Source organism: Pipistrellus kuhlii, unplaced genomic scaffold (genome assembly GCF_014108245.1).
Source record: "Pipistrellus kuhlii isolate mPipKuh1 unplaced genomic scaffold, mPipKuh1.p scaffold_m20_p_3, whole genome shotgun sequence".
Classification (NCBI taxonomy): Eukaryota; Metazoa; Chordata; class Mammalia; order Chiroptera; family Vespertilionidae; genus Pipistrellus; species Pipistrellus kuhlii.
Genome location: NW_023425529.1, coordinates 148,091,759 through 148,117,639, shown reverse-complemented (window position 1 = coordinate 148,117,639; position 25,881 = coordinate 148,091,759). Strand labels below are relative to the sequence as shown.

The 25,881-nt window shown below is 45.1% G+C and overlaps 1 protein-coding gene across 3 annotated transcripts in view; it reads left to right on the top strand.

Moving 5' to 3' along the window:
- Positions 1–25,881, top strand: part of ABCC4 (ATP binding cassette subfamily C member 4) — a 214,081-nt gene that overhangs the window by 27,512 nt on the left and 160,688 nt on the right. For all 3 annotated transcript variants that reach the window (XM_036456293.2, XM_036456292.2, XM_045588736.1), the window contains exons 2-3: positions 19,602–19,712; positions 20,246–20,366. In XM_036456293.2, coding sequence (XP_036312186.1) covers positions 19,602–19,712; positions 20,246–20,366 — 232 coding nt within the window. The remainder of the gene's footprint in view (positions 1–19,601; positions 19,713–20,245; positions 20,367–25,881) is intronic.

The window sequence follows — 25,881 nt, the reverse complement described above, 5'->3', positions numbered from 1 at the left end:
CTTCCCCTGCTGGCCATCTTATGACCACAGGGGGTGGTCATCTTGTGTGAGGGCAGGACAATCAATTTGCATATTACATCTTTATTATATAACATATATCTCATATTTTCTTTATTTGTGTGTTTTTAAAAAAAATATATATTTTCATTGATTTCAGAGAGGAAGGGAGAGGGAGGATAGATTTTCCAACATATGTTCTCTGACCAGAAATTGAACTGTGACCTCCTGGTTCATAGGTTGATGCTGAACCACAGAGCTATGCCAGTGGGGTAGAATGTAGGTATTATCACTGTGAATTTCCCTCTTAGAACCATTTTTTGCTGCATTCTATTGGTTTTGATAATTATGTTTCCACTAGAGGCCCGGTGCACGGAATTCGTGCATGGGTGTGGTCCCTAGGCCTGGCTGGTGATCGAAGCTCGAGTGTCTGGTGTGGATGGAAGGGCAGGTCCCAGCTGACATCTGGGCCATGGGCAGCACCTGGGCCCTCATGCCCCCTTGCGCCCCACTCCACCTGAGTTATGGTGCCTGAGTCCCCATGTGGAGATGCGGTGAGCATGGCCAGATGCTGCGGGCCACAGAAGCCACGTGGGTAGAGTGCTGTCTCTTGGCTGGCCTTGTAGACCGGCTTCTGTGAGAACCGACTGGGAGCCTGTCTGGCCCCTGCGGTCCCGGTGGCTGCTGCCTGGCTCACCTGGAAGAGGCCACGAGGGTGTAGGGTGGCTACACGAGCCCTGGTGTTCCTGGAGAGGATAGCAGGGGGAGTGAGAGCGAGCTCCGTGGATACCCTCATTCTCACTGCATCTCTGTGCCCGTCACCCTTGCCCCCAGGTAGTCAGGGAGAGGTCACAGCCACCCCCCGCCCCCCAGTTCCCTGTCCCAGCCCGGGAATGGGCCCGATCACATGGGTGATCTGGGCCTGCTGGCCGCTGGTTGCTGTCTGTGGGGCGATTGATTAGGGCTGGGGCCCCACTGCTGTCACTGGCACCATCTGCGGGGTGATCGGTGGGGTGATTGGCTCCCACTCCCACCTACTTTGGCCTGGCGGCACCTGTTCACCTGCTCCACCATCCCACTGCTGTCCTTTTCTTGTAGGGGCCCATTGTGGTCAGCAGTGTCTCCACTGCCAGCATCGCATCACCAGCACCCACCATGTTCCCTGGTGGTCAGCTCATATTGTAGTGAGTGGTCAAACTCCTGGTCCAACAATTTGCATATTAGGCTTTTATTATATAGGATTTTGCTTTGTCTCAAAATATTTATTTATTATTATTTTTTTATTGTCTAAAGTTTTATATCTCTTCTTTTCTCCCAATTGACCCCCACACTCCCCACAGCCATTCCCACCCCAGGCAAGTCCCCACTGTCTCTGTGAGGCAGCCTGTGTTTATTGGTTATGCTAATATGCATGCATATAAGTTCTTTGGTTGCTCTCTAACCCCTTCTCTCCCCTACCATTTATTTCTGGATCTATTCTTGTTCATCAAATTATGTTGATCATTATATCCCACATATGAATGAGATCGTGTGATATTTATCTTTCTCCGACTGGCTTATTTTGCTTAGCATAATGCTCTCCAGTTCCTTTTTGACCCATTGGTTTGTTCAGGAATTGTTTACACTACATATTTGTGAATTTTCTCATTTTCTTTTTGTCATTGATTTCTAGTTTCATGCTATTGTGGTTGGAAACAAAGCTTGATATGATTTTAACCTTAATTTTATTAAGACTTCTTTTGAGAAGGGGAGTGGACTGATGATTCTCAGGGAAAAGAGGAATGGGGAGTGCGGGAAGAGACTGAACATAAACTGTGCACCTATGGATGAGGACAATGGGGGCTGGGTGAAGGGCAGAGGGTGGGGTGGGAACCTGGTGGAGGGGAAAAAAAATGAGGAACTTTTGTAATAATATGAACAATAAAGGTTTATTTGAAAAAAAAAAAAAGATTTCTTTTGAGGCCTAAAAAAATGTATCCCAGAGAAAGTTCCGTGTGCTTCCGAAGAATGAGGTTCTGCTGCTGTTGGATGGAATATTCTGTATACAGTCAAGTGCTGCGTTAACGATATTTTGAACAATGAAGGACTGAATATGTAATGGAGGTTCCATAAAATTATAATGTAGCTCAAAAATTCTCATTGCCTGGGGGTGAATAATATTCATTATTCACATAGTGAAGTGCATTATTCATGTTTTTGATGATGTTGGTGCAAGCAAACCCATTGACTTTCAGTCATATAAAGGTATAGCACACATAATTCTGTACATAATACTTTATAATGGTAATAAAAGACTTGCTGGCATATATATTTATTTTTTAAAAATATATTTTATTGATTTTTTACAGAGAGGAAGAGAGAGGGACAGAGAGTTAGAAACATCGATGATGAGAGGGAATCATCCATCAGCTGCCTCCTGCACATCCCCACTGGGGATGTGCCTGCAACCAAGGTATATGCCCTTGACCAGAATCGAACCCGGGACCCTTCAGTCCCTAGGTCCTGGCATATATATTTAATATACTGTACTTTTTATCATTATTTTAGAGTATATTCTTTTTAAAAAGCTATTTTTATTGATTTCAGAGAGAAAGGGAAAGGGAGCGAGAGAGATGGAAACATCAGTGATGAGAGAGAATCACAGATCAGCTGCCTTCTGCACACCAAAGATTGGGGATTGAGCCCACAACCTGTGCGTGTGACTTGACCAGGAATCTAACCCCAACCCCCGGGTTCATAGGTTGACACTCAATTACTGAGCCATGCTGTCTGGGCTAGAATGTATTCTTTTGATGATAAAAGCAAATACATTTTCTGTAAAACAGTATGCCGTATTAAACTGGCAGCATCCTCATACACCTGGTGTTTGCTGTGTCCCTTATTGAATCTTTTTCTCTTGTGCTTGGCTTAATCTTCCATTCTGTTCATCATGCCCTTAAGTGTATCAAATCCCCTGCTTCCCGGCCTGCCTGGCTCAGTGGTTGAGTGTCCAGCTGTGAACCAGGAGGTGACAGTTCCATTCCTGGTTAGGGCGCATACACAGATTTCGTGCTCCATCTCCAGTAGGGGGCATGCAGGAGGTAGCCAATTAGTGATTCTCATAATTGACTAAAAAATGTTTTTATTAGTTTCAGAGGGGGGAAGGAGAGGGAGAGAGAGAAATAAAAACATCATTACTAGCATGCCAATGAGCCATCCATTTCTAAGGTCTTATTTTAATGGGAATAAATTTAATGTGCATTTTTCTGGTAAGCAAAATTGCTCATGAATATGTTTTTTTCTATTTAGCATGTAACCTATGGAGTTCTTAATATATATTATTGCTATGCTTGTTTTCGGGGATTTAAGAATGAATCTGATATAATGAGTTGCTTCTTCAGTTTATATTAAATATGATATTGAAAATATTTTCTGAAAGGATAATTTGACTTGCAATGTTTTTTCTTGTTTTGACTCCCTAGGGTAAATTAGTAATAGGATGTTGAATTTTAATTTCTGATTTCTAGTTCATGTGGCTTAGCTTTATGGTACAGTGGTAGAGTTAGGACCAACACAGGCTGGTGTGACTAGTAAGGATTAAGTCTGGGAGAGGGAGTTTTTTTATTTATTTTATTTTTATTTTTTAAAATATATTTTATTGATTTTTTTTTTTGCCCCCCTCCCTCCCATTCATACCCTCCCTCCCCAGAGTTTTATGTCCATTGGTTGCATGTATATGGGAGAGGGAGTTTTATCTAGTTTGCTTGTCTGAAGGAATGTGGCTAATTGTCCTGGTCTCACTGTTTTAAATGATTCTAATTCATTTTTAAGCACTTTCCTTGCCTTCCACAGTTTGGCTTAAAAAACTGTTTCTTTTTTAAGGTCAGGACAAAGTCCAAATTCCTAAGTTTTGAACACAAGACCTTTGATTACCCCATTACTCCATCAAACATCATGCACTTTTGAACCTGCTGTCCCCAGGCAGAATGTCTGCGTGTCTGTTCTGTTTTTGTGGAAGTTCTCCTCTTCCTCCCTGGTCTCCTCAGTGAATGCTAATTGGTCCCCCTCGCCCCCCACCTGACTCACTAGGCCCCCCCCATGGAGGCCCCCCAGGCGGATGCACAGGTTTTCTTCTCAGTGTATAAAAGGATCCCAGACCTGATGACCAGAATCGATGGGGGGTGGGGGAGGGGGTTCAAAAGGCCACCAGTTGGGCCCCATCTTGGCTCATTCTGACTCAGTCTTTTGGGATGGGGCTCTGGATACCTGTTGGTCTTTGTTTTAAGACTTCTCGAGTTGATGTGGGATTTCGATGTTTAGTCAGGGTTGGGACTATTGGTGTGAAAGCCGAGTGAAGCATCCAAAGCGCATGCTGCCTATATCAGCATTGCCTGGACAACTTGGTAAGATAAAGATTGATGGGCTCGCCCTGGCTGGTTTGGCTCAATGGATAGAGCGTTGGCCTTGGACTGAAGGGTACCAGGTTCGATTCTGGCCAAGGGCACATGCCTGGATTGTGGGCTCAATCCCCAGAAGGGGATGTGCTGGAGGCAGCAGATCGATGATTCTTTTTCATCATTGATGTTTCACTCTCTTTCTCCCTCTCCCTTCCTCTCTGAAATCAATAAAGAAATATATATATATATATATATATATATATATATATATATATATATATATATATATAAAAAGATTGATAGGCCCCACTCTCAGAGATTCTGATTCATAGGTCTGTGTGGGGCCTGAGAATTTGCATTTCTAACAAGGTTGGGGAACTTCTGCTATACAGTAGATGGGTCGGTTATTGGTGAGCTGGGGGTAGTGATCCTTTTCCTGTACAAAGACCTGAAGAAAGACAAGAAGCAGATCTTGTGTGTAGTTGGCAACCACATTTGCCACATACTGTAATTCTTGGAGAGATCCTTTGCTCACTGGACTGTGAGCGCCTGTAGGGCAATTGAACTAGAGACTATAGTGAAGGTTTCATACCATTCTCCTTGCTCTAGTGGTTAAGGGAGCACTGCTAGTATCTTGTGGCTACTCTCTGGGGCCAACAGTTGAAGTGGAGTCCTATGGCTTTTCCAGAAATATGAAAAGACGGGGGCAGTGGTTCTGATCCTGGAGGTTTTGCCACCCAGGCAATGTCTGGGGACAACTTGGTGTTGGGAGGTGGTACTAGTGTCTTGAGGATGGATTTCAGGGATGCTCTAGGACCACCCCCCAGAGCAAAGAAGCTTGCGGCCTAAAATGTTAGTTCTGCTGAGCTCCAGAATCCTGCCTCAGGGGAAGGAGGTTCTGATGAGGTCGGTGGGTCTTGCTGTGAGATGAGTCTGTGGTCATTTGTCCCTTCCCAGTCCCTGTTCATAGGTTCCCTGAGCCAGAGTGCCCCTACCCCCAGCCCTCCCTGATGGAGCCTGCAGTGACCAGGGCTAGCAAAATCTCCTGGGAGGATTAACCAGAGATTAATATTTGCCACAGCTAGAAGTGCTTTGAAAAACATTTATCCTCTCAACAATAAATGACTTATTTGAGTGGGGCTAGGGCATTTGCTGAATGATTGACTGACCTTAGCTGACCTGTATCTTCCTTTCTCCAGAAGAGAGGGTTGTGTGACTGAATGTTCTTTGCCACTGCTTCTCAACCAGGGGAGAGTCATTTATTTATCAGCTCAGTTGAGTTTAAAAAAATATATATTTTATTGATTTTTCACAAAGAGGAAGGGAGAGGGATAGATAGCTAGAAACATCGATGAGAGAGAAGCATCGACCAGCTGCCTCCTGCACACCCCCCACTGGGGATGTGTCCGCAACCAACGTATATGCCCTTGACCGGAATCGAACCTGGGACCTTTCAGTCCGCAGATCGACGCTCTATCCACTGAGCCAAACCGGTTTTGGCAGCTCAGCGAATATTGAGTGACTTGCCCTGTGCCAGGTCTGGTGAGCGTCACAGAAAAACCAGGGTTTGTACTCATGGAGTTCTCATTCTAGAAGGGAGATGGACAAAATGAGGGATTATGTTTCTCTCTCTCTCTCAAAAAAAAAAAAAAAAAAAAAAGCTTTTAGTAACTAGATCAAGAAATTAGGTGGAAAATCAGAGTATATTTGTGTTTTTTTTGATAAGATGGTCAGACCTTGCTTTGTAGGTGACAGTTCAGTTGAGACCTGGAGGAGAGATGGTGCAATCCTGGGAGGAAGTGGGGCAGAGTGTTTGCCCATCAATCTTTATCTTACCAAGTTGTCCAGGCAATGCTGATATAGGAAACGGGAGCTGGGACCACAGCAGGCCTGCCTGACTGGAACAGTGAGCAGGGAAGGGAGGGGCAGGGATGGGTGGCCAGTCAGGAGGGGTTCACGCATGGCACCTGTTAACGAAAAACAAAAGCAAAAAACATTGAAACCTGTAAAGAATATTTGTGAGTTTATTTGAGCCAAACTGTCAACATATGCCGGGAAGCACAACCTCAATAAATTGAGATAATGCTCCAAAGAATGGTGGGTTACATCTGTATTTATACATTGCAATCAAAGGAGGGACATAGGTGGGTTACATGAAATTCATTGGTGATGGATTAAAGCAAAAAGCGGTGGGAAACCCCTGTGATTGGATAAAAAGTATAAAGATGGAGTGAGTGCAGGAACAATTAACATGATAAAGAAGGAATTTGAGGCATCTGTCCTGGCGCCCACCACATTGGTTGTGCCCCAGGGGCTCCGGAAAAAGGGAAGTTACAAGTTACCCAGACATCTCACAGATATGTTATCTTAGAGGCCAAAAGGCGAATGGGCTCAGTAAAGATCTAAGTTGATCTTTATCAGGAAAAATATCAGCCTGGGAAATGACTACCCTCTATAAGCTGTTTGTAGTTAAATATTTAATTTTCAAACCGTCTTTTGTGATTATTTTAGGTCTCTGAGTATGCAAGACTGCCACTGCCAATCCCCTGAGCTTGTCAGGTTAGCATGTGGCTCTTTCCGTCCACACCCCCCGGTAAATGTGAGGATGGCAGTTGTAAGGCCACAGCCGTCCGGCATCTTTGAGGTCTGAAAGCCCATCCTTAATAAAGAGAAAGGAAGGTTCTAGAAGAGATAAGAACAAGAAGGTGAGCAGCCGAGGGTCCCCTTTGCGTAGGGCGTGGAAGTCACTCAGTGATGTTGGTAGTTGGGGTGAAGGGGAAGCCTGATCTTGTAGCTGGGGTTGTGGAAGAATGATAGGCAACAAGAGCAGTCAGCGCATGGCCTCTGGAGATGCCAGGGTTGTTTACAGCCAGGAGGGGCCTGGGGCTGGAAAGTGTGACTGGGGAAATGGGTGATGCTGAGGCTGCAGGGAAGTCCTGTCCCCAGGGGCCAGCCAGGCCCCTGTAGCAGGAGAGCAAGGAGCTGAGGATAGTCCAGGGGCTTCCTGGAAACACCCCCTTGGCCACAGCATGTGGGGGCCTATGCCTGAAGTTTGGAAGTGGGGTCAAGATAACCAGCACTGCCCTAACCGGTTTGGCTCAGTGGATAGAGCGTTGGCCTGCAGACTGAAGGGTCCCAGATTCGATTCCGGTCATGGGCATGTACGTACCTTGGTTGCGGGCACAATCCCAGTGGGGATGTGCAGGAGGTAGCTGATCAATGTTTCTAACTCTCTGTAAAAAATCAATAAAATATATTAAAAAAAAAAAAGATAACCAGCACTTCACCGGACTCCATTATTGGGAAGCTGTACCCACTGTTTAGGAAGTATAACGGTGAATCCATTGCTTTTCAACGCTGTTTCCCAAGGGCCCCTGTAGGGAAGAGGGTGAAGGAGCACCCCCTGGAAGTGTGGGAGTGGAAGCTCCCTGAAGCCTGGTCTTTCTTGGCCAATGTTTCCAATTATTCGGTGTTGATGTTGTTCAAACTCTATAGTTTACTGAAACTTCCGGGAAGATGTGCCCAGAGTTCCTGTGGCTTTGTGTGCTGCTGGGACCCTTGGGGACAGACACTCCGTGGGGCGTGGGCCTCTCAGCAGGGCACCCTTCTCTGTGGGGAATCTTGGTCTTTTCAGCACGGGGAGTTTCTTGTATTTTGGTCCTGTGTGTTTCACTTCCTCCTCACTGTGGGAAACAGGAAGTGATGCAGGAGTGACAGCCAAGAGTGAGTTGAGCAAGGGGGAAACCCTCCACAGAAGCCACATTGCAGCCTAAGTGCCAGTTTAGCCTCTGGATCATTTTCCTGCAGCTCGAATGTTCACGGAGCTCAGCTGTCCAGGGAGCTGTGCTGGGAATGGAGTTTGCAAAAAGGGCTGACAGGCCGCCTGCCCTCGAGGGCCTCCTGGATGGTGTGGGGATGAGGGTGCCAAGTGCATTGTACATACAATGGACCCAGTAGTGTGTCAGGAAATCAATTTAGTGAATTTCAACTGGCATTTCTTGTGTGTTCTTTCTTTCTTTCTTTTTTTTTTTTTTTTAATAAATCTTTATTGTTCATATTATTACAGATGTTCCTCTTTTCTCCCCCCCTCCATGGCTCCCCTCCGCCAGGTTCCCACCCCACCCTCTGCCCTTTCCCCACCCCTCATTGTCCTCATCCATAGGTGCACAGTTTAGGTTCAGTCTTTTCCCTCACCCCCAGCTCCCCTTTTCCCTGAGAATCGTCAGTTCACTCCCCTTCCATACCTCTGATTCTATTATATTCACAAGTTAATATTGTTCATCAGATTAAAAAAAAAAAATTTTTTTTTGGTTTTTAGATTCACTTGTTGATAGTTACATATTTGTTCATAGTTTTTATCTTTATTTACTTTCTCTTCCAAAATAACCCCCTTCAGCAATTCATATAATTCTGGTTTAGCTTTTTTTTATTGGTGAAGCTCTTTATCTGGCCTTCGATTCTGAGTGATAGCTTTGCTGGGTAGAGTATTTTTGGCTGTAGGTTCTTATTATTCATCACCTTGAATATTTCTTGCCATTCCCGTCTGGCCTGCATGGTTTCTGTTGAGAAATCAGCTGACAATCATATAGGTGCTCCTTTATAGGTGCTCTTGCTGCTTTTAATATTCTCTCTTTGTCTTTTGCTCTTGGAATTTTAATTATGATTTGTCTTGGTGTGGTCTTCTTTGGATTCCTTTTGTTTGGAGTTCTGTGTGCTTCCTGGACTTGTAAGTCTAATTCTTTCACCAGGTGGGGGAAGTTTTCTGTCACTATTTCTTCCAGTATTCTTTCGGTATCTTGCTCTCTGTCATCTTCTGGGACGCCCATAATTCTGATGTTGGTTCGCTTGAAGTTATCCCAGAGGTTTCTTACATTATCTTCAACTTTCTGGATTCTCTTGTCTTCTTGCTTCTGCAGAGGAGTGTCCTCTGGCTCTTTAAGTTCCAAATCTTTGACTTGATTCTTGCGATCTTCCATTCTGTTTTTAGGACTCTGTATAATATTTTTTATTTCAGACAATGTATTCTTTATTTCTTGTTGATCCCTTATTATTTCTTGTTGATCCCTTATTATTTCTAGTTGATCCCTTTTCATGTCTTCATAGGTCTCGTTTATTTTATCGGCCTTTTCTAGGAGATTCTTGAACAACCTTATAAGTGTGGTTTTGAACTCTATATCCAGTCGCTTTTTGTCCTCCACTTCTTTCATTTGTGATCTATTTCCTTGTCTCGGCATTTTCGCAGCTTCCCTGAGTTGGTAGCCTTAAAAGTCTCTGTGTTCTGCCTGGATGGGGCGAGTTTCAGGGTGGAGCCTACAGCCTTGGCTTCCATCAGCCATGCCCTATGCAGCTCCTGAGTCTCATTATTCCTCAGGGTCCTTTAGTACTTGCTGCAAGCACCTCTGAGAGTGAGGTGCCCTCGAGTTTCGCCTGCTACCAAACAGTCTAGTCTCTCTCCCAATGAGCCCGGAACCGGGGTTCAGTTCAGTTGGAAGTGGCGTTCAGAGCAGTCTGGAGCTTTTGTCTCCTTCCTGCCAGGGCATTCCCGCGGCACAGCCAACTATCCCTTCTCTTCATGCAATGTGCGCGCCTCTGGAGCTCTGCCTTTCGCCGCTCCCCCAGGGTTCCACCTTATAGCCCAGGCTCCTGCTGTTTGAGCTTGGGTCCCCAGGGTCTCGCCTAGAACTGGGATTCAGTGCTGTCGGGTCTGGGGTTCAGCACAGTATGGTTCAGCACAGCACTATCCTCTGGAGCTTTTATCTCCTTCCTGCTAGGGAATGCCAGCCAGGCACTCAGCCTCCCTCCTCTCCGGCTCCATCCTCTCCGCGGGCCGCGTGTCTCCGTACCTTAGGTTTTTACAGCTCCTCTGATTTTCCTTCTGGTTTTCTCCTTGCTTCTCGTTGTAGAATTTCCAGTCAGTCGACTTTCCTGTAGTTCTGGGTAATGTCCATTTTATATTTTAATTGTATTTTATTGAAATTGTTGTGTGCCACTGCAATTAGGTGTTTACCTATGAAGCCATCTTGGATCCTCCCTATCTCTCTTGTGTGTTCTTAATTAAAAAAATTTATTGTAAAGCCAAAACCTGTTTGGCTCAGTGGATAGAGCGTCAGCCTGTGGACTGAAAGGTCCCAGGTTCGATTCCAGTCACGGGCATGTACATTGGTTGCGGGCACATCCCTGGTAGGGGGTGTGCAAGAGGCAGCTGCTCGATGTTTCTCTCTCATTGACGTTTCTAGCTCTGTATTTCTTTCTCCTCCTCTCTGTAAAAAATCAATAAAATATATTTAAAAAAATTTATGGTAAAATACACAAATAAAATCTACCATTTATAAAAAAATTGAGGTATAATTGATATTAATTTCAGTTGTATAACATGAACTCGATATTTGTATATATTTTGAAGTGATCAATATATTAAGTCTTAATATCCATCGCTCCACATAAATACAAATTTTTTTCCTGTGATGAGAACTTTTAAGATTTACTCTCTTAGCAACTTTCAAATAGGCAACACGGTATAATGAAGTAGAGTCACCATCCTGTATATTATATCCTCATGACTTATTTTATATTAATAACTGGAAGTTTGTATCTTTTGACCCTCTTCAGCCATTTTGCCCACCTCCACACCCCTCACCTCTGTCAATCACTAATCTGTTCTCTGTTGTCTTTGAGCTCTTTAAGATTCCACATATAAGTGAGATCATACTGTATTTGTCTTTTTCTGTTTGACTTATTCCCTTAGCATAACACCCTCAATGTCCATTCATGTTGTCACAAATGGCAAGATTTCTTTCTTTTTTTAAAAAAAATCTTTACCTGAGGATATTTTTTCTTTTATTTTTAGAGAGTGGAAGGGAGGGGGAGAGACAGAAATATCGATGTGAGAGAGACACATTGATTGGTTGCCTCCCACACTTGCCCCTGCAACCGAGGTACTTGCCCTTGACTGGAATTTAACCTGGGACCCTTTAGTTTGTTCTGTCCACTGAGCCAGATGAGATAGGGCCATTATTTTTTATGGCTGAATAATATTACTTTGTGTATATGTATATAATACTAAATTTACCATATTAACCATTTTTTAGTTGTGTGGTTTAATGACTGGCCTTTTATGACTGGCTTATTTCACTGAACATAATACTTAGGATTCATCCATGTTGTAGAATGTATAAAAAATTGCCTTCCTGCCCTAACTGGTTTGACTCTGGATAGAGCGTTGGCCTGCAGACTGAAAGGTCCTAGGTTTGATTCCGGTCAAGGGCATGTACCTTGGTTGCGGGCATATTCTCAGTAGGAGGTGTGCAGGAGGCAGCTGATTGATGTTTCTCTCTCATTGATGTTTATAACTTACTATCCTTCTCCTGCTCTGTAAAAAAAAAAAAAAAAATCAATAAACTATATTAAAAAAAAATTCCTTCCTGTCATGGCTGGCATTGCTCAATGGTTAGAGCATTGGCCTGAACATCAAAGGGTTGAGGGTTCGATTCCTGGTCAAGGACACATACCTGGGTAGCAGGTTCCATCCTTTCCTGGGCCAGATGTGTGTGGGCGGCAACCAGTCTATGTGTCTCATTCATAGCAATATTTTTCTCTCTCTCCTTCTCCTTCTCCTACTCGCCTCCACTCTCCCCTTCCATACTCTCTAAAAATCAATGGAAAAAATATCCTTGGGTTAGGATTAACAAAATCAAAAACAAAATTAATGGAAAAAATATCCTGAGGTGAAGATTAACTACAATAAGAAATTGCCTTTCGTATCAAGGCCAAAAAATATTCCTTTGCATGTATATACCATATTTTGTTTGTTCATTCATTCATTGATGGACACTTGGTTACTTCCACCTTTTGGGTATTGTGACTAATGTTAAGATTGTGGGGGTATAATGACTGGCATTTCTTTTTAATGTTGTAGGGTAGAATACGAAATATCAGAGTAGCCTGATATTTGGACACAGTGTAGACAGACCTGGGCATTCAAGAGCTCTTGGGAATCTAGATTTTTATGGGAAATATAACTTTTTATTCTTCAGAATAATAATGTGGGCCCCATTAAGCATGTTTCTTGGCTGGGATCTTTGTGTGGACTCTCATGGGTGACCTCAGGCATGAGAGATAATGTATAAGGAATTTTTGATAAGTGACATAAATTCCATGGGTCCAAAGAAGGAGAGACTTAACTGGAGAGAGAGGTCAGAGAGGGGCCAAGTGAAGGAGCTAGAACTTGAAGCTGGGAATAAGGCAATTTAAAAGAAAAAGGGTACAGGAACTCTTATTCATTGCTGGTAAGATTGCAAAAATAGTGCAGCTATTATTATTTTTATTGATTTCAGAGAGGAAAGGAGAGGAGATAGAGAAACATCAATGATGGGAGATAATGATCGGCTGCCTTCTGCAGGCTCCTCACTGGGCACTGGGTCCATAACCCGGGCATGTGCTTTGACTGGGAATCAACCGTGACCTCAAGGTTGATGTTCAACCATTGAGCCACACTGGTTTGGCTAATGCAGCTACTTTTAAGACAAGTGTGGGGGTTTCTTACTAAATTTACTCTTTCCGTATGAACCAGCAATCATGTGCCTTGGTGTTTACCAAAAGGATTTGAAAACTTAGGCTCACACACAACCTCCTCTCGGTTGTTTATACCAGCTTTATTTATATTACCCAAACTTGGAAGCAACCAAGATGCTCTTTAGTTGGGGAATGGATAAATAAACTGTAGTCCATCCAGTTAATGGAATATTATTCAACACTAAAAGGAAATGAGCTATCAAGCTCTGGAAAGATTTGAAGGAACCGTAAGTGCGGATTAAGTGAAAGAAACAAGTCTGAAAGGGCTAAATCCTGTGTGATGCCACTCTTTTACATTTTGGAAAAGGCAAAACCATGGAGACAATAAAAAGATCTGTGGTTGCCAGAGGAGGGAGGGATGAATAGGTGGAGCACAGGATTTTTAGGGCAATGAAACTCTTCTGTATCATACAGTAATGGTGGATACATGTGATTACACATCTGTCAAAAGCCAGGTGATGTATGGATTTTGACAGATGTATAATGAATGACCCTTACTGTGAACGTGCCAATATAGGTTAACCCATTATAACAACTGTACCACTCTGGTGGGAGATTTTGATAATGTGGGAGGTTGTGGGAGAGTGGGGTGATTCAGAACTCTGTACTTACTGCTCAGTTTTGCTGTGAGCCTGCAACTGCTGTAAAAAAGTAAAGTGTAAAAAAAAAAAAAAATGAAGGCTTTCCAGGTTGGGGGATGGAGGTAGGAGTGTCTGTGTGTGCTCAGGGAATAAGTGGGCAACTGGTCTGGCTGTGAGAAAGCGTTCCTGTTAAGACAGCGGGATATGTGGCTGGAAAAGCAGTCGGGCGCAAATACACAGACATACACCAGCTTGTGCTGAGGTGGGGCTTTGCCAGCGGCATGAGGTGATGTATCTCTTAAATTAACCTAACTGCCCAGATGTTTATCTCCCAGGGACTCATAAACTGAGCAGCCTGTGAAAGCATGATGATAACTGACTACACTGCGCAGATCAGTTCTTTAGCCTTGAGTAGGTATCCTTTTAATCAAGAAAGTGAATTACATGTCCATGTGCATGTGATTAAGTAAATTCTTTGACCCAAGAAAAGTGTTTTCTGATGCCCTGATCCCAATGAGTGATATTAAAGGCTTACGTTGTTACTCAGTAATACCCTCCAGGTCCATCCTTGGAGTTTGGAAGCAAGATCTATGTAATCCCTTATAGAGGAAGAGGTTTAATAGTATAGAAGAAGGTGTTTGATTGGAATAGGAGCTGTTGACCGTATTTTCAGAGCAGAGCTAGCCAGCACTTAAGCACTCTCAGCCTCAGAAGGGATCTTGCCAATGAGTCCTTACCCTAGTGGTGGTCACTTGGGCTGGGCTAACTACACTACGTCGGCAAACTCAATCAACAGAGCTAAATATCAACAGTACAATGATTAAAAATTTTTTTGAGAGCCAAATTTTTAAAAAGCTTCTTCTAATGCCACTTCTCCAAAAATAAATTCACCCAGGCTGTGGTATTTTGTGGAAGAGCCACACTCAAGGGGCCGGAGGAGCTGCATGTGACTCGCAAGCCACAGTTTGCCAACCACGGCACTAGGGTATCAACCTGCCGGTTGTAAGATCCCTCACTTGTGAGTTTCAGGCAAATGTGCTTTAATCCCACACAGCCATGGGCAGGAGAACTAGTGTCTTTCTCATGACCCATTTTGTTCCTAAGGTTACTGAATTGTATGCGTGCGTGTGCGTGTGTGTGTACGTGTGCGTTTGCGTGTACGTGTGTGTGTGTGTGTGTGTGTGTGTGTACGTGTGCGTGTGTGTGTGTGTGTGTTTGTTAAAGAAGGACTTAGGATAGTTATCCACTCACAGTAGTAGTAGATTCTGGGTGTTGGTTGCAGTGAAGGAAAAGCTCTTGTGAAGCTGTGAGGTGAGAAGACAAGAGACACCAGGGGGCCGTAAAGGCATGGGTTAGCCGTGGGGACAAGGGAGACAAGAAGAGCAGGGATGGACCAGGGGTTTCTGAGTGCCCACAGCCTGGGAGGACCCAGGAGGCCTGGGGCAGAGGGAGTGAGTGCAGGGACCTGGGGGACGTTGGGGAGGAAAGGGGACCCAGCCTGCGCTGCCGCCTGGCTTATTTTGGGCTGGGAAGAACTGGTGGGAGATGAAGGGGGAAAGGATATAGAAATGAATTTGGAGCAAGCTTTAGGAAAGGCGGAAAGCCACAGAGGAATGAGGAAAGGCGATTTTTAGCTTGAGAGTTGCCGCTGCGTTTCATTTGATTTGGCTGTGGGCCGCTCCAGGAATGCTGGGGTGGTGACCTGTTTGGAGACAGCTTACCTGAGGTGTGGTGTTCGAGCCTCACACTGGATGGATTCCGATGACGTCTTGCCAAGACAAACCAGACACACTGTCTTTGATCACAGAGCTTCTAAGTAGTTTGACAGTAGTCAATTGCTCTGAAGGAGGTACAGTCATGGTGAGACAGGAGGGAAATGCTGTTACTCCATCAAGTGCTGTGGACGAAAGGTGGATGGAGAGAGTCTCTGTGGAGAGAAGGACCACTGGGGCAGAGCTGGGTGGGAGACAGCCCCTTTGGCAGTGGTCTGGAATTGAGTAAACTCCCTCCAGGATACATTGGAATCAAGGTGACAGTTGACCATGTCTAATTCCTTACTTAGATGGTGACAGATAATTTAGGCTCCTACGAAAGTAGTCTTCCAGCAGATGGAAATGAAAACTTTCAGCCCTTGCTGGTACCTGTAGGGCTCGGCTGGCGTTTTGAGATTTGAGCAATGAAGGGAATTGGGAGGGCCCTGAAGTCAAAAGCCACCATGAAAGAAATATGTTTGAGTAATTTCACCTATCTGAGTTATTTGGCTTTCTAATGGGGTCCAAATGTGATTGCTGAAGAGTTCTATCCTGATAATGGCTGATATTTGGTGGGATTTTCCAAGCTTTCAAAGCAGCTCCAGTTGATTTCTCAGTGGCTGAGAGAGGTGTATGTCTGGGGGTCCTTCCCATTTGCTTGAGACCAATACTAATAAATTACAAGGCTACTTTAAGGTCACACACAGGAAGGGGCAAATCCTCTTAACAGCAGGATTTCTACCTCAAGCTGCATTTTGTTTTTACTCATTAAAAATTTTTAAAAATTTTTGTGAAAATGCACATACCTAGACTTTATCATCTTAGCCATTGATGTGTACAGTTCAGTAGTGTTGAAGTACACCCACATGGTTGTACAACCAATCCCCACAGTTCTTTTCATTTTGCATCAGTATTTTATTAAACCCTGACTCCTCCCTTCTTTCTTTCCTTCCTTCCTGGTCACTCTCCTACTTTCTGTCTCTCTGAATTTGTAGGACTCCAACTTCCTCATGTAAGTGGAGTCCTACAATGACGGTCCTGTTGTGTCTGTGCCATTTCACCTTCCCGCCAGCATTGTGCAAGGCTTCCGGTTTCTCTACCTCCTTGCCCACACTTTCCATTCTAATGTGTGAGAGGTGGTATCTCACTGTGGTGTTGATCTACATTTCCCTGATGGTTAGTGATGCTGAGCATCTTCTCCTGGACAAGCAGAATTTTAAAGAGGCCCTTTCAGGACCAGCTGGTTCATCATCTGGGTCAGTGGTCGGCAAACTGTGGCTCGCGAGCCACATGCGGCTTTTTGGCCCCTTTAGTGTGTGTGTGGCTCTTCCACAAAATGCCACGTGTGGGCGCGCACAGACAGTGCGATTGAAACTTCGTGGCCTATGCACAGAAGTCCGCTTTCGGCCCTCAAAAGAAATTTCAATCGTTGTACTGTTGGCTCTGTTGTCTAATGAGTTTGCCGACCACTGATCTGGATAAATTCCAGTGGTAACTGCCTGAGCATTTGCGGAAGGCACAACTGTAGAATAAATGAAACGGCCCAGCACATTTCAAACCTGTTTAGTGGTAAAGCTCACTGATTTATACTTCTGCTTTGGAAGGAAATTGAAACCTAGAGATGTGATATGACTGGCAAAAAGTCATGGAGGTCCAGAATCGACCTCGTAGAAGGGAATGCGGGAGAGAGAGAGAGACGGTAGAGGGTCTGGGAACTCCAGGGTATCATTGCTGGGACTAGACCCCACTCTTCCGATTCCTAGTCTAGGACTATCAAAATCTGGAGCCCAGTTTCTCTTCCTGCTTCCTTAGTGACTCATAGCTGTTCATTCATTCATTCATAAGCAGCTCTTGAGCACCTGCTCTGTCCCCAGTGCTGTGCTGGGGACAAAGCAGTCAAGGAGGTAAAGGTGATCTCTGCTTCCACGGTTGTCTGGCTTCAGAAGTTTCCTTACCCTGGCAACATCAGTAAAATGGTGCTAACCTTTGAGCTAGCTTTGCATATTAATTATTATCACTTAAATAATGCATAATGGATAATGGCAGTGCATTTGCATAAGATTTTTCTTGGGTCCTCTATAAAGTCATTGTTTTTTCCTTTTATAATTAAAAAGTAATTTGAGATTATGTGAATATTCTCTTCCACATCAAACTTTCATTGTTTTTTTTTTTTTTAACTCCCATTGATCATTTCTTTTCTTTCTTTCTTTCTTTTTTGTTGTTGTTTTGTTTGTTAATCCTCACCTGAGGATATTTTTTCCATTAATCTTTAGAGAGGGTGGAAGGGAAGAGGGAGAGACAGAAAGAAATATTGGTGTGAGAGAGACACATAGATTGGTTGCCTCCTCCATGCACCACCACCAGGGCCGAGAAACCTGCAACCAAGGTACCGTATTTTTCGGACCATAAGACGCACTTTTTTCCCCCAGAAGTGGGGGGAAAAAGTCCCTGTGTCTTATGGTCCAAATATAGCCTACACATATACTTTAAAAAAAAAGTTTTTTTACTTGCCCGGCTCTGTGTGGTCTCTGTGTGCTTGCCCAGCTCTAAAATGGTTCTAAATGCTGCTGTTTACTTTACAGGGTTGATTACATGTGTTTATGACTGTGATGTTGGGTTTTAATGCACATAAAATATTTTAGGACACTATTTGTTTCAGAATCTTTTTTTCTTCATTTCCCTTCTCTAAAAACTGGTGCGTCTTATGGTCCAGAGTGTGTTATGGTCCAAAAAATATGGTATGTGCCCTTGACAAGGAACCAAACCCAGGCAGGACCTTTCATTCCGAGGGCCAACACTCTAACCACTGAGCAAAACCAGCTAGGGCTCCCATTGATCATTTCTAAATCCATTGTTCCTTCAACATTTATTTGCATTTGAGAATGCAAGCACTTTCCCTTCTCTCCCATTTGCAGAAGGTAAGGATTGGGGGACTCTTGTTATTTAAAGGGTTATGATCCATTGCCATTTATTTATGGTGATGCTCAGTGTATCTCAGATTTCCCTAGTGAGAGCCCTTCAGGCTGTCTCCTCTGTCCTTTGGACATTTCCTCATGATTCTTGGAGCTTTTCCTTATTTTATGGTGTAAGATGTTTCAGGCCCGTCTTGTACTTTCTCTGCCTGTTTTGTGTTGGTCTGGTCACTGGGTAGTGATGCCGTTGCTAGGAATGCTTGGGGCACTCACTCTTCACAGACATTTTCCCGTAGGAGCCAGTGCTGTAGCTGGACCAGTCCTTGTGGTTGGTAAGGTTGTCAGCTGCACCTCCACAGTGATCATCAGGGAACTTTGAAAAAAGATTAGATGTTTACTCACAAGTCCTACCTGGGGCTACGCAGCAAGGTCTTGGGGTTGGCAGAGTAGAGAGAGAGAGAGGGAAAGAAAGAGAGAGAGAATGAGACAGGAAGAGAGAGAGGAGTCATGAGTGTGAGCCTGGGGTTCTGCCTTTATTGGGATTGAGGGCGGGGTCCCTAGGGTGTTGTGGGTTCCCTCTTGATAAATTTAAAACGTAAGAACGGGGAGTTCAAGTGCTGGAAGGGAAAAGCAAGTCGACAGTGAAAGGATCACTTATCTAGGTCAAGCAGAGTTTTCTGAACAAGAAAAAGGGAAATTCGTGGGTGGGTGGCCTGGGTTTTTATAGTCACGTAGCTGGCAATGTGTTTGAGTTGAATGTCTTTGAAGTGGATGCCTCAGCAATCAAAAGCTTATGCTGCAATAAAAAAAAAGCTGATTGTGATGTGCTTCCACTACGCTGGCCCAGCCTTGGAGCCAGTCATTTCTTTAAGGAGCCTCGCTTTCTCGGAGGCAGGAAAGGCATTAAAAAACGGAGACCTGGGCGCCTGCCCGGAGTGTTCTTGGACATCGGTGTGTCATTGTTTCCAGGGCCTCCCGGCAGAAAGAGCCAGCGGGTTTGTGGGTGTGTGAGCACATATCTGAGATATCTCACTCTGACCTCCTCTCCCCCCCATGCCTGGGTATTTAAAATGTAGACTTTTATTTAAAAAAAATATATATTTTATTGATTTTCCACAGAGAGGAAGGAAGAGGGATAGAGAGCTAGAAACGTCAATGAGAGAGAAACATCAACCAGCTGCCTCCTGCACATCCCCTACCGGGGATGTGCCCACAACCAAGGTAAATGCCCTTGACCGGAATCGAACCTGGGACCTTTCAGTCCGCAGACCGACGCTCTATCCACTGAGCCAAACCGGTTTCGGCAAAATGTAGACTTTTTAAAACAAAACTTATGGATGTAGGATTCTTAGACACAGATGTGTATTTTTTGGGTAGATGCTAATTCATTTTTCTCTCCATTTTTTTTAACAGGTGGCTAAACCCCTTGTTTAAAATCGGCCACAAGCGGAGGTTAGAAGAAGATGATATGTATTCAGTGCTTCCGAAGGACCGCTCAAAGGAACTTGGGGATGAGCTGCAAAGGTAAGCAGTAGGCCGTGAGGAGAAGTGTGTGGAAGGAGAGCCTCTAGGCTCTGATGGTTTGGACGGGGTATCGCCTGCCTTCGGGCCCTTTTGGAGATCGGGTACACTGCCCTCCCTTCCCCTCAGGCTGTCCCTGGGTTTTCCCTGCTTTGGCAGGTGGGTGAAACCGGAGCCTGTGCATTTGTGGGAGTGGAGAGAGCCTCCAGCCAGAGCCCTGGATGCCAAGAACTGTCTGGGGAGGAGGTATCCTGCAGGAGGTTGTCTAGACTCCTGTTTGCGCTCTTGGGCTGCTCCAGATGCTGAATGCCCTGCAGAACTGGCAGGAACTCGTTTCTTGAGACCGAGACTGTTTTCCTGGTGCCTCAGATACTGCGCCCCGAATTTTGGGAGCCCTGCAGACAGTTAGCCAGCATCTGTTGGACAGGGGTTGAAGTGCCCAGCAAGAGACGCTTACCTTTCATTCTGTTACCTCCCTGGTTTGCCCTATGCGGCAGGGCGTGCTGCTCTTCACCGTGCTGTGTTTCTCGTCGCAGGTACTGGGAAGAAGAACTTTCGAGAGCCCAGAAGGTCCCACGGGAGCCATCTTTAACAAAAGCAATCATCAGGTGTTACTGGAAATCCTATGTAATTTTGGGATTTTTTACATTACTTGAGGTAAAAGCTTTTATCGCAGTGAACTGTTTTTCGGGGCCATTGGGGAGAGAGGCAAGAAGTTTAAGTGGATAAAAGATGTATGGGAAACACGATATCGTTAGACTGAGCAATTACTTAAATGACTGGACCTGGGAGGAGATTTTAATAAGATTTTAGTAAAACCTTCTATTTATTTTTTCTGTAAATTAAATAGAGTCTTGTGGAAGGGCAGTCCTGAAAAGGGAAGACATTTCATACCATGTTAGGACACACATTGGTGCTCAGTAAATGTTACAAACACGGAGTGGGTCTTGACCAGAAGATCCCACAACCTCTGTAGCCCCTTCCCCGCTGGCCAGGCAACCTTCCCCTGCCCCCTCCCCCCTCCCCCCTCCCCAGGTGGCCAACCTTCTGCAGCCTCTCCTGCCAGCTGGCTGGCCCTGAAAGGCTTTGATCGCCTGCCAGGCCAAGGGACTCCACTTGTGCACGAATTTGTGTATTGGGCCTCTAGTTCTATATAATAAAGAGGTAATATGCAAATTGACTATCATACCCTCACAAAATATTGCTGCCTATGACCAGGCCAGCAGGGGAGTTAGTGAGGGACAACAAAATGACTGAACAGCAGGATGCATGGGGCAACCAGGCTGGCAGGGGGGCAATTGGGGGTGTCCAGGCCAGCAGGTGATTAGACTGGCTGGCGGGGGGCAGTGAGGGGCTACTTGGCTGGTGGGGAGGCAGTTGAGGGCGATCAGGCCGTCAGGGGGGTGCAGTAAGGGGTGACCAGGCCAGCGGGGGGGGGGGGGGGGGGGAGAGTGGAGGGCCGATGGGGGAGAGGGGAGGGCGGGCAGTTAGGGATGACCGGGCAGACAGGCAGGTGAGCAATTAGGATCCAGTGCTCTGTATACCTACAGGTATACAGAACGAAATAAAACAAAAGAAACTCCCTGGAGCAGGAAGTCAGACTGAGGATTATAAATTGGGGTGGCCAGGTCCCCTGAAGTGGCTAGGATGTTGACTTTACTAGCATCAGCAGCATGGTGCACTCAGATGGGTTATGGCCTTGTAGAAAGCCACCTTCCATGCATTACCATCCCCAAGTGGATGTAGTTGTGGCTGTGGCCCGGGTGACCTACCAGCCATACCAATTAATTATGCGGATTCTTTTAAATAGATGGAGTTACACATGTGTTGATACATATGCGATTTGATATGTATGTTATTTTGTTGTATTGACAGCAAGCTTCAAAACTTTATAATATGTCAAATTTTCTGAAGGTGTTAAGATAGATATTTTTATGCTTAAAAATACCTAATTTTGCCGAAACCGGTTTGGCTCAGTGGATAGAGCACCGGTCTACAGACTGAAAGGTCCCAGGTTTGATTCCAGTCAAGGGCATGTACCTCGGCTGCGGGCACATCCCCAGTAGGGGGTGTGCAAGAGGCAGCTGATCGATGATTCTCTCATTCATGTTTCTAACTCTCTATCCCTCTCTCTTCCTCTCTGTAAAAAAAAAAAAAAAAAAAAAAATCAATAAAATATATAAAAAGAAAATACCCAATTTTGTGCCAAAAAAGAGCATTTTCGGGAAGTTTTTTTTTTTTAAATATATTTTATTTTTTTACAGAGAGGAAGGGAGAAAGATTGAGAGCTAGAAATGTCGATGAGAGAGAAACATCGACCAGCTGCCTCTTGCACACTCCCTACCCGGGATGTGCCCGCAACTAACTTACATGCCCCTGACCGGAATCGAACTTGGGACCTTTCAGTCCACAGACCGACGCTCTACCACTGAGCCAAACCGGTTTTGGCCATTTTCGGGAAGTTTTAATTCATTACTTTATTTTGAAGAAAAGTTCTACTGAAAGTTATTGTATACTCAGGAAACTTATGGTGAACATGCTCCATCTCAAGATACTTGTGAACGCTGGTCCCAGGGGTGTGCTTGATTGTTCATGCTGCGTTCAGGTGGTTTATGGTATAAAATTAGACAGTGGCCTAGATTCCCCAGATGAGCACGATGACTAGCCTATGATGTTCATTTTAACTGTGTGTTAAATAACTGGAGGGATAATAACTGGCTGAACTCTTAGTTGTGATGCAGTGAAATTCAGGGACCACTAAGGTTCATTAGAGCTCGGCCAGAAGTCAACCTTGAATTTTCTGTTTCTGGCAGCCAAAAGAAGCTGGAATCCAACACAAAGACTTGCTTGTTAACACTCTGGTGTTTTGAAGATTTGAAATGATTTCTTAGGGTGAAACACTAGTAAAGACCTGTTTATATTTCAAAAATCATTTTCAAGTGCTGTTTTGGGTTTTCTGTGTTCAAAACTAGTTACTGAGTTAGCTGGGATGAATGTTGGTTTAATGATTGAAGCAGCTTCCCATTTTGTGGTCTGATGTTTATGCTCCCTGTTGGTCTTTGCATTTTATAATAGATAGTGGAAGATCTAAACTCAACCTGGGCCGAAACTGGTTTGGTTCAGTGGATAGAGAGTCCGTCTGTGGACTGAAAGGTCCCAGGTTCGACTCTGGTCAAGGGCATGTACCTTGGTTGCGGGCACATTCCCCAGTAGGGGGTGTGCAGGAGACAGCTGGTCGACATTTCTCTCTCATCGATGTTTCTAACTCTCTATCCCTCTCCCTTCCTCTCTGTGAAAAATCAATAAAATATATTTTAAAAAATAATAAACTCAACCTGTGATTTTCTAAAAAAGCTCTAGGCCTGAGAATGATTAGAGCGTGGGCAGGGCCTTCTCTGGGCACTGCTGTTAGCACAGGGGAAGAGGCTGGGTGACGCTGGCCCAAAGAAAGGCTTTTCAGGGTAGGATTTCAAAGTAGTTAAACCTCTGTCCTACAGGAATTGAGGAATGATTGTATGCTCGGAGAAGCAGGTCCCAGGCTGATGATGAACGCGGTGTTCTTACAGGCCAGCGATAGTTAGAAGGGAACAGCCAGTGAGTCCCCAGCACTCCTGGCTCCTGTGTGGGACTGCAAGTCTCTTTCCATCTAGAGCCTTTAGGGTAGAGGGGAGGAGCCTGAAGCCTTTTCTAGGGCCAAACCTGGGGGAAGGCCACCTCCCCAGTCCTGGGGCCTGTTCTGGGAGAGATGAGGTCTCTGCTGCTGGTATATGACGTGGCCTCAAAGAGCCGCTGTGGGTTCTGAGAGGGGAGGACTGGACTATTCCATGACCTTTGGAAATGGACCCAGGCTACTGCCGGCCTTTGGCAGAGGCCACTGCAGCAGATGGTCTTTGGCTCAGGTGGAGGCTGTAGGAAGGCAAACATTTTGTGTTGAAACTAAGCAGCTGGACAAGAAACAAACAGACAAACAAAACTCTGAGTAGAATTTATGCCTCGACTTAGGGCTGATTCTCTGAGAGTGGTATTGGGCTTTTTTAAAAAAAAATATATATATATTTATTGATTTTTTACAGAGGAAGAGAGAGGGAGACAGAATTAGAAACATGGATGAGAGAGAATCATCGATCAGATGCCTCTTGCACACCCCCTACTGGGGATGTGCCCGCAACCAAGGTACATGCCCTTGACCAGAATCAAACCTGGGACCTTTCAGTCCGCAGGCCGATGCTCTATCCACTGAGCCAAACCGGTTTCGGCTATTTCCTAGATCTTTCTTCCAAGTGTCCCTAACCTCTGCCCAAGCTGGGTGAAGAAATTGATAAAATAATTGTGAGCCAGGAGCAACCACTGAGAGCTACACAGCAAAGGAAAGATGGAGGAAGCATCCAAAAAAGTTAACAGGAGACCTGAGCAGACTGCTGTGTACACCCTGCTAGTTCCAGGCACATAGCACTAGCATGGCAATATCCATAAAAATGATCCTGAGTTGTCACCAAGGGCATACTTCTCAACCCATTTTAAGAAGTCGGGGAAGTAGCCCTGCGGGTGTGGCTCAGTGGTTGAGCATTGACCTATGAACCAGGAGGTCACGGTTCAATTCCTAGTAAGGGCACATGCCCAGGTTTCCAGCTCTATCCCCAGTAAGGAGACGTGCAAGAGGCAGCTGATCAATGATTCTCTCTCATTACTGATGTTTCCATCTCTCCCTTCCTCTCTCTGAAATCAATAAAAGATATTAAAAAAAAAGAAGTCAGGGAAGTAGGTGACTTATTTTCAAAGGATTGCGTTCAAAATGGTTGAAATAAAAATCTGCCCAGAAGTGAAGCTTTCCATTTTTGTCTAGGAAAATTGGCCTTGAGGAATGATTTCAGTTAACATTTCTCATGCTGCTCTGATTGCCTGTGAACAGCAGTGTGTTTTCCAAGCCTCTACCAGTCTTTGCTGCCAAGCATGGAGTAGGTCCCGTCCTGGGACTTTTGTGTAATAAACATGGTCATGCTTACACTTACTCTGATGCTTACACTGACTCAGAGTACATTTCATGGTCTTAGCTCCTGTAGTTGTCCCAGGATTTCTCTAAGGTAGACAAGGCAGGTATTTCCACTGATGAGGGCATGGAGGGCATGTGAGGGCTTAGAGTCCTGTGACTTGCAAGTAGCCAATTTGGTCTCTGAAGCAAATGTTCTCATTCCTAGGCCAATGCCCTTTGTATTCTGTCCTGATGCTTTCTTTCCTGCCACACCCCCTCCCACAGGTCAGAGAGCCAAGGGTAGGTGTGCTTTTCTGACAGCAGCTTGTGCTCCTCTGTCAGCTGCTTCATACAGTGTGTTTTTCCCCCTTGTAAGTTGGTAAGGACATTCAAAAATCTATACTAATAAAAGGGTAAAATGCTAATGAGACTGGGAGACCTTCCGGGAGACCTTCTGGACATCCTTCTGGACAAAGCCATGGAGGCGGGGCCGAGGCAGAGGCAGTTAGGGGCTATCAGACTGGCGGGGGGGGAGGGGCAGTGGGTGGGTGGGTGAGGTGGGGTGGGGTGGGGGGGCAGTTGGGGGCAAGTAGGCCTGCAAGGGAGGGCAGATGGGGCAACCAGGCCTGCAGGGGAGGGCAATTGGGGGTTACTGGGCCAGCAGGGGAGCAGTTGGGTGTCGATCAGGCCGACAGGGCTGTGGTGATCAGGCTGGCAGGCAGGTGAGTGTTTGGGAGCCAACAGTCCCAGATTGTGAGACGAATGTCGGACTGCTGGTTTAGGCCCTATCTCTTTGGACATCCCCTGAGGGGTCCCAGATTATTACTCTTGTACAATATATCTAGGTAGGCCAAGGGATGGATCGAGATATATATATTTAATTAATTTATTTTTTTGACATATACTTTATTGATATATATATATTTTTTTTACAGAGAGGGAGGGAGAGCGACAGAGAGTCAGAGCATCGATGAGAGAGAAACATCAATCAGCTGCCTCCTGCACACCTCCTACTGGGGTTGTGCCCACAACCAGGTACATGCCCGTGAAAGGAATCAAACCTGGGACCTTTCAGTCTGCAGGCTGATGCTCTAACCACTGAGCCAGACCAGTTAGGGCCCACGGGGTATTCTTAATTAAAACATATTTTTATTGATTTCAGAGAGGAAGGGAGAGGGAGAGAGACGGTCCTATGCTTCTTGT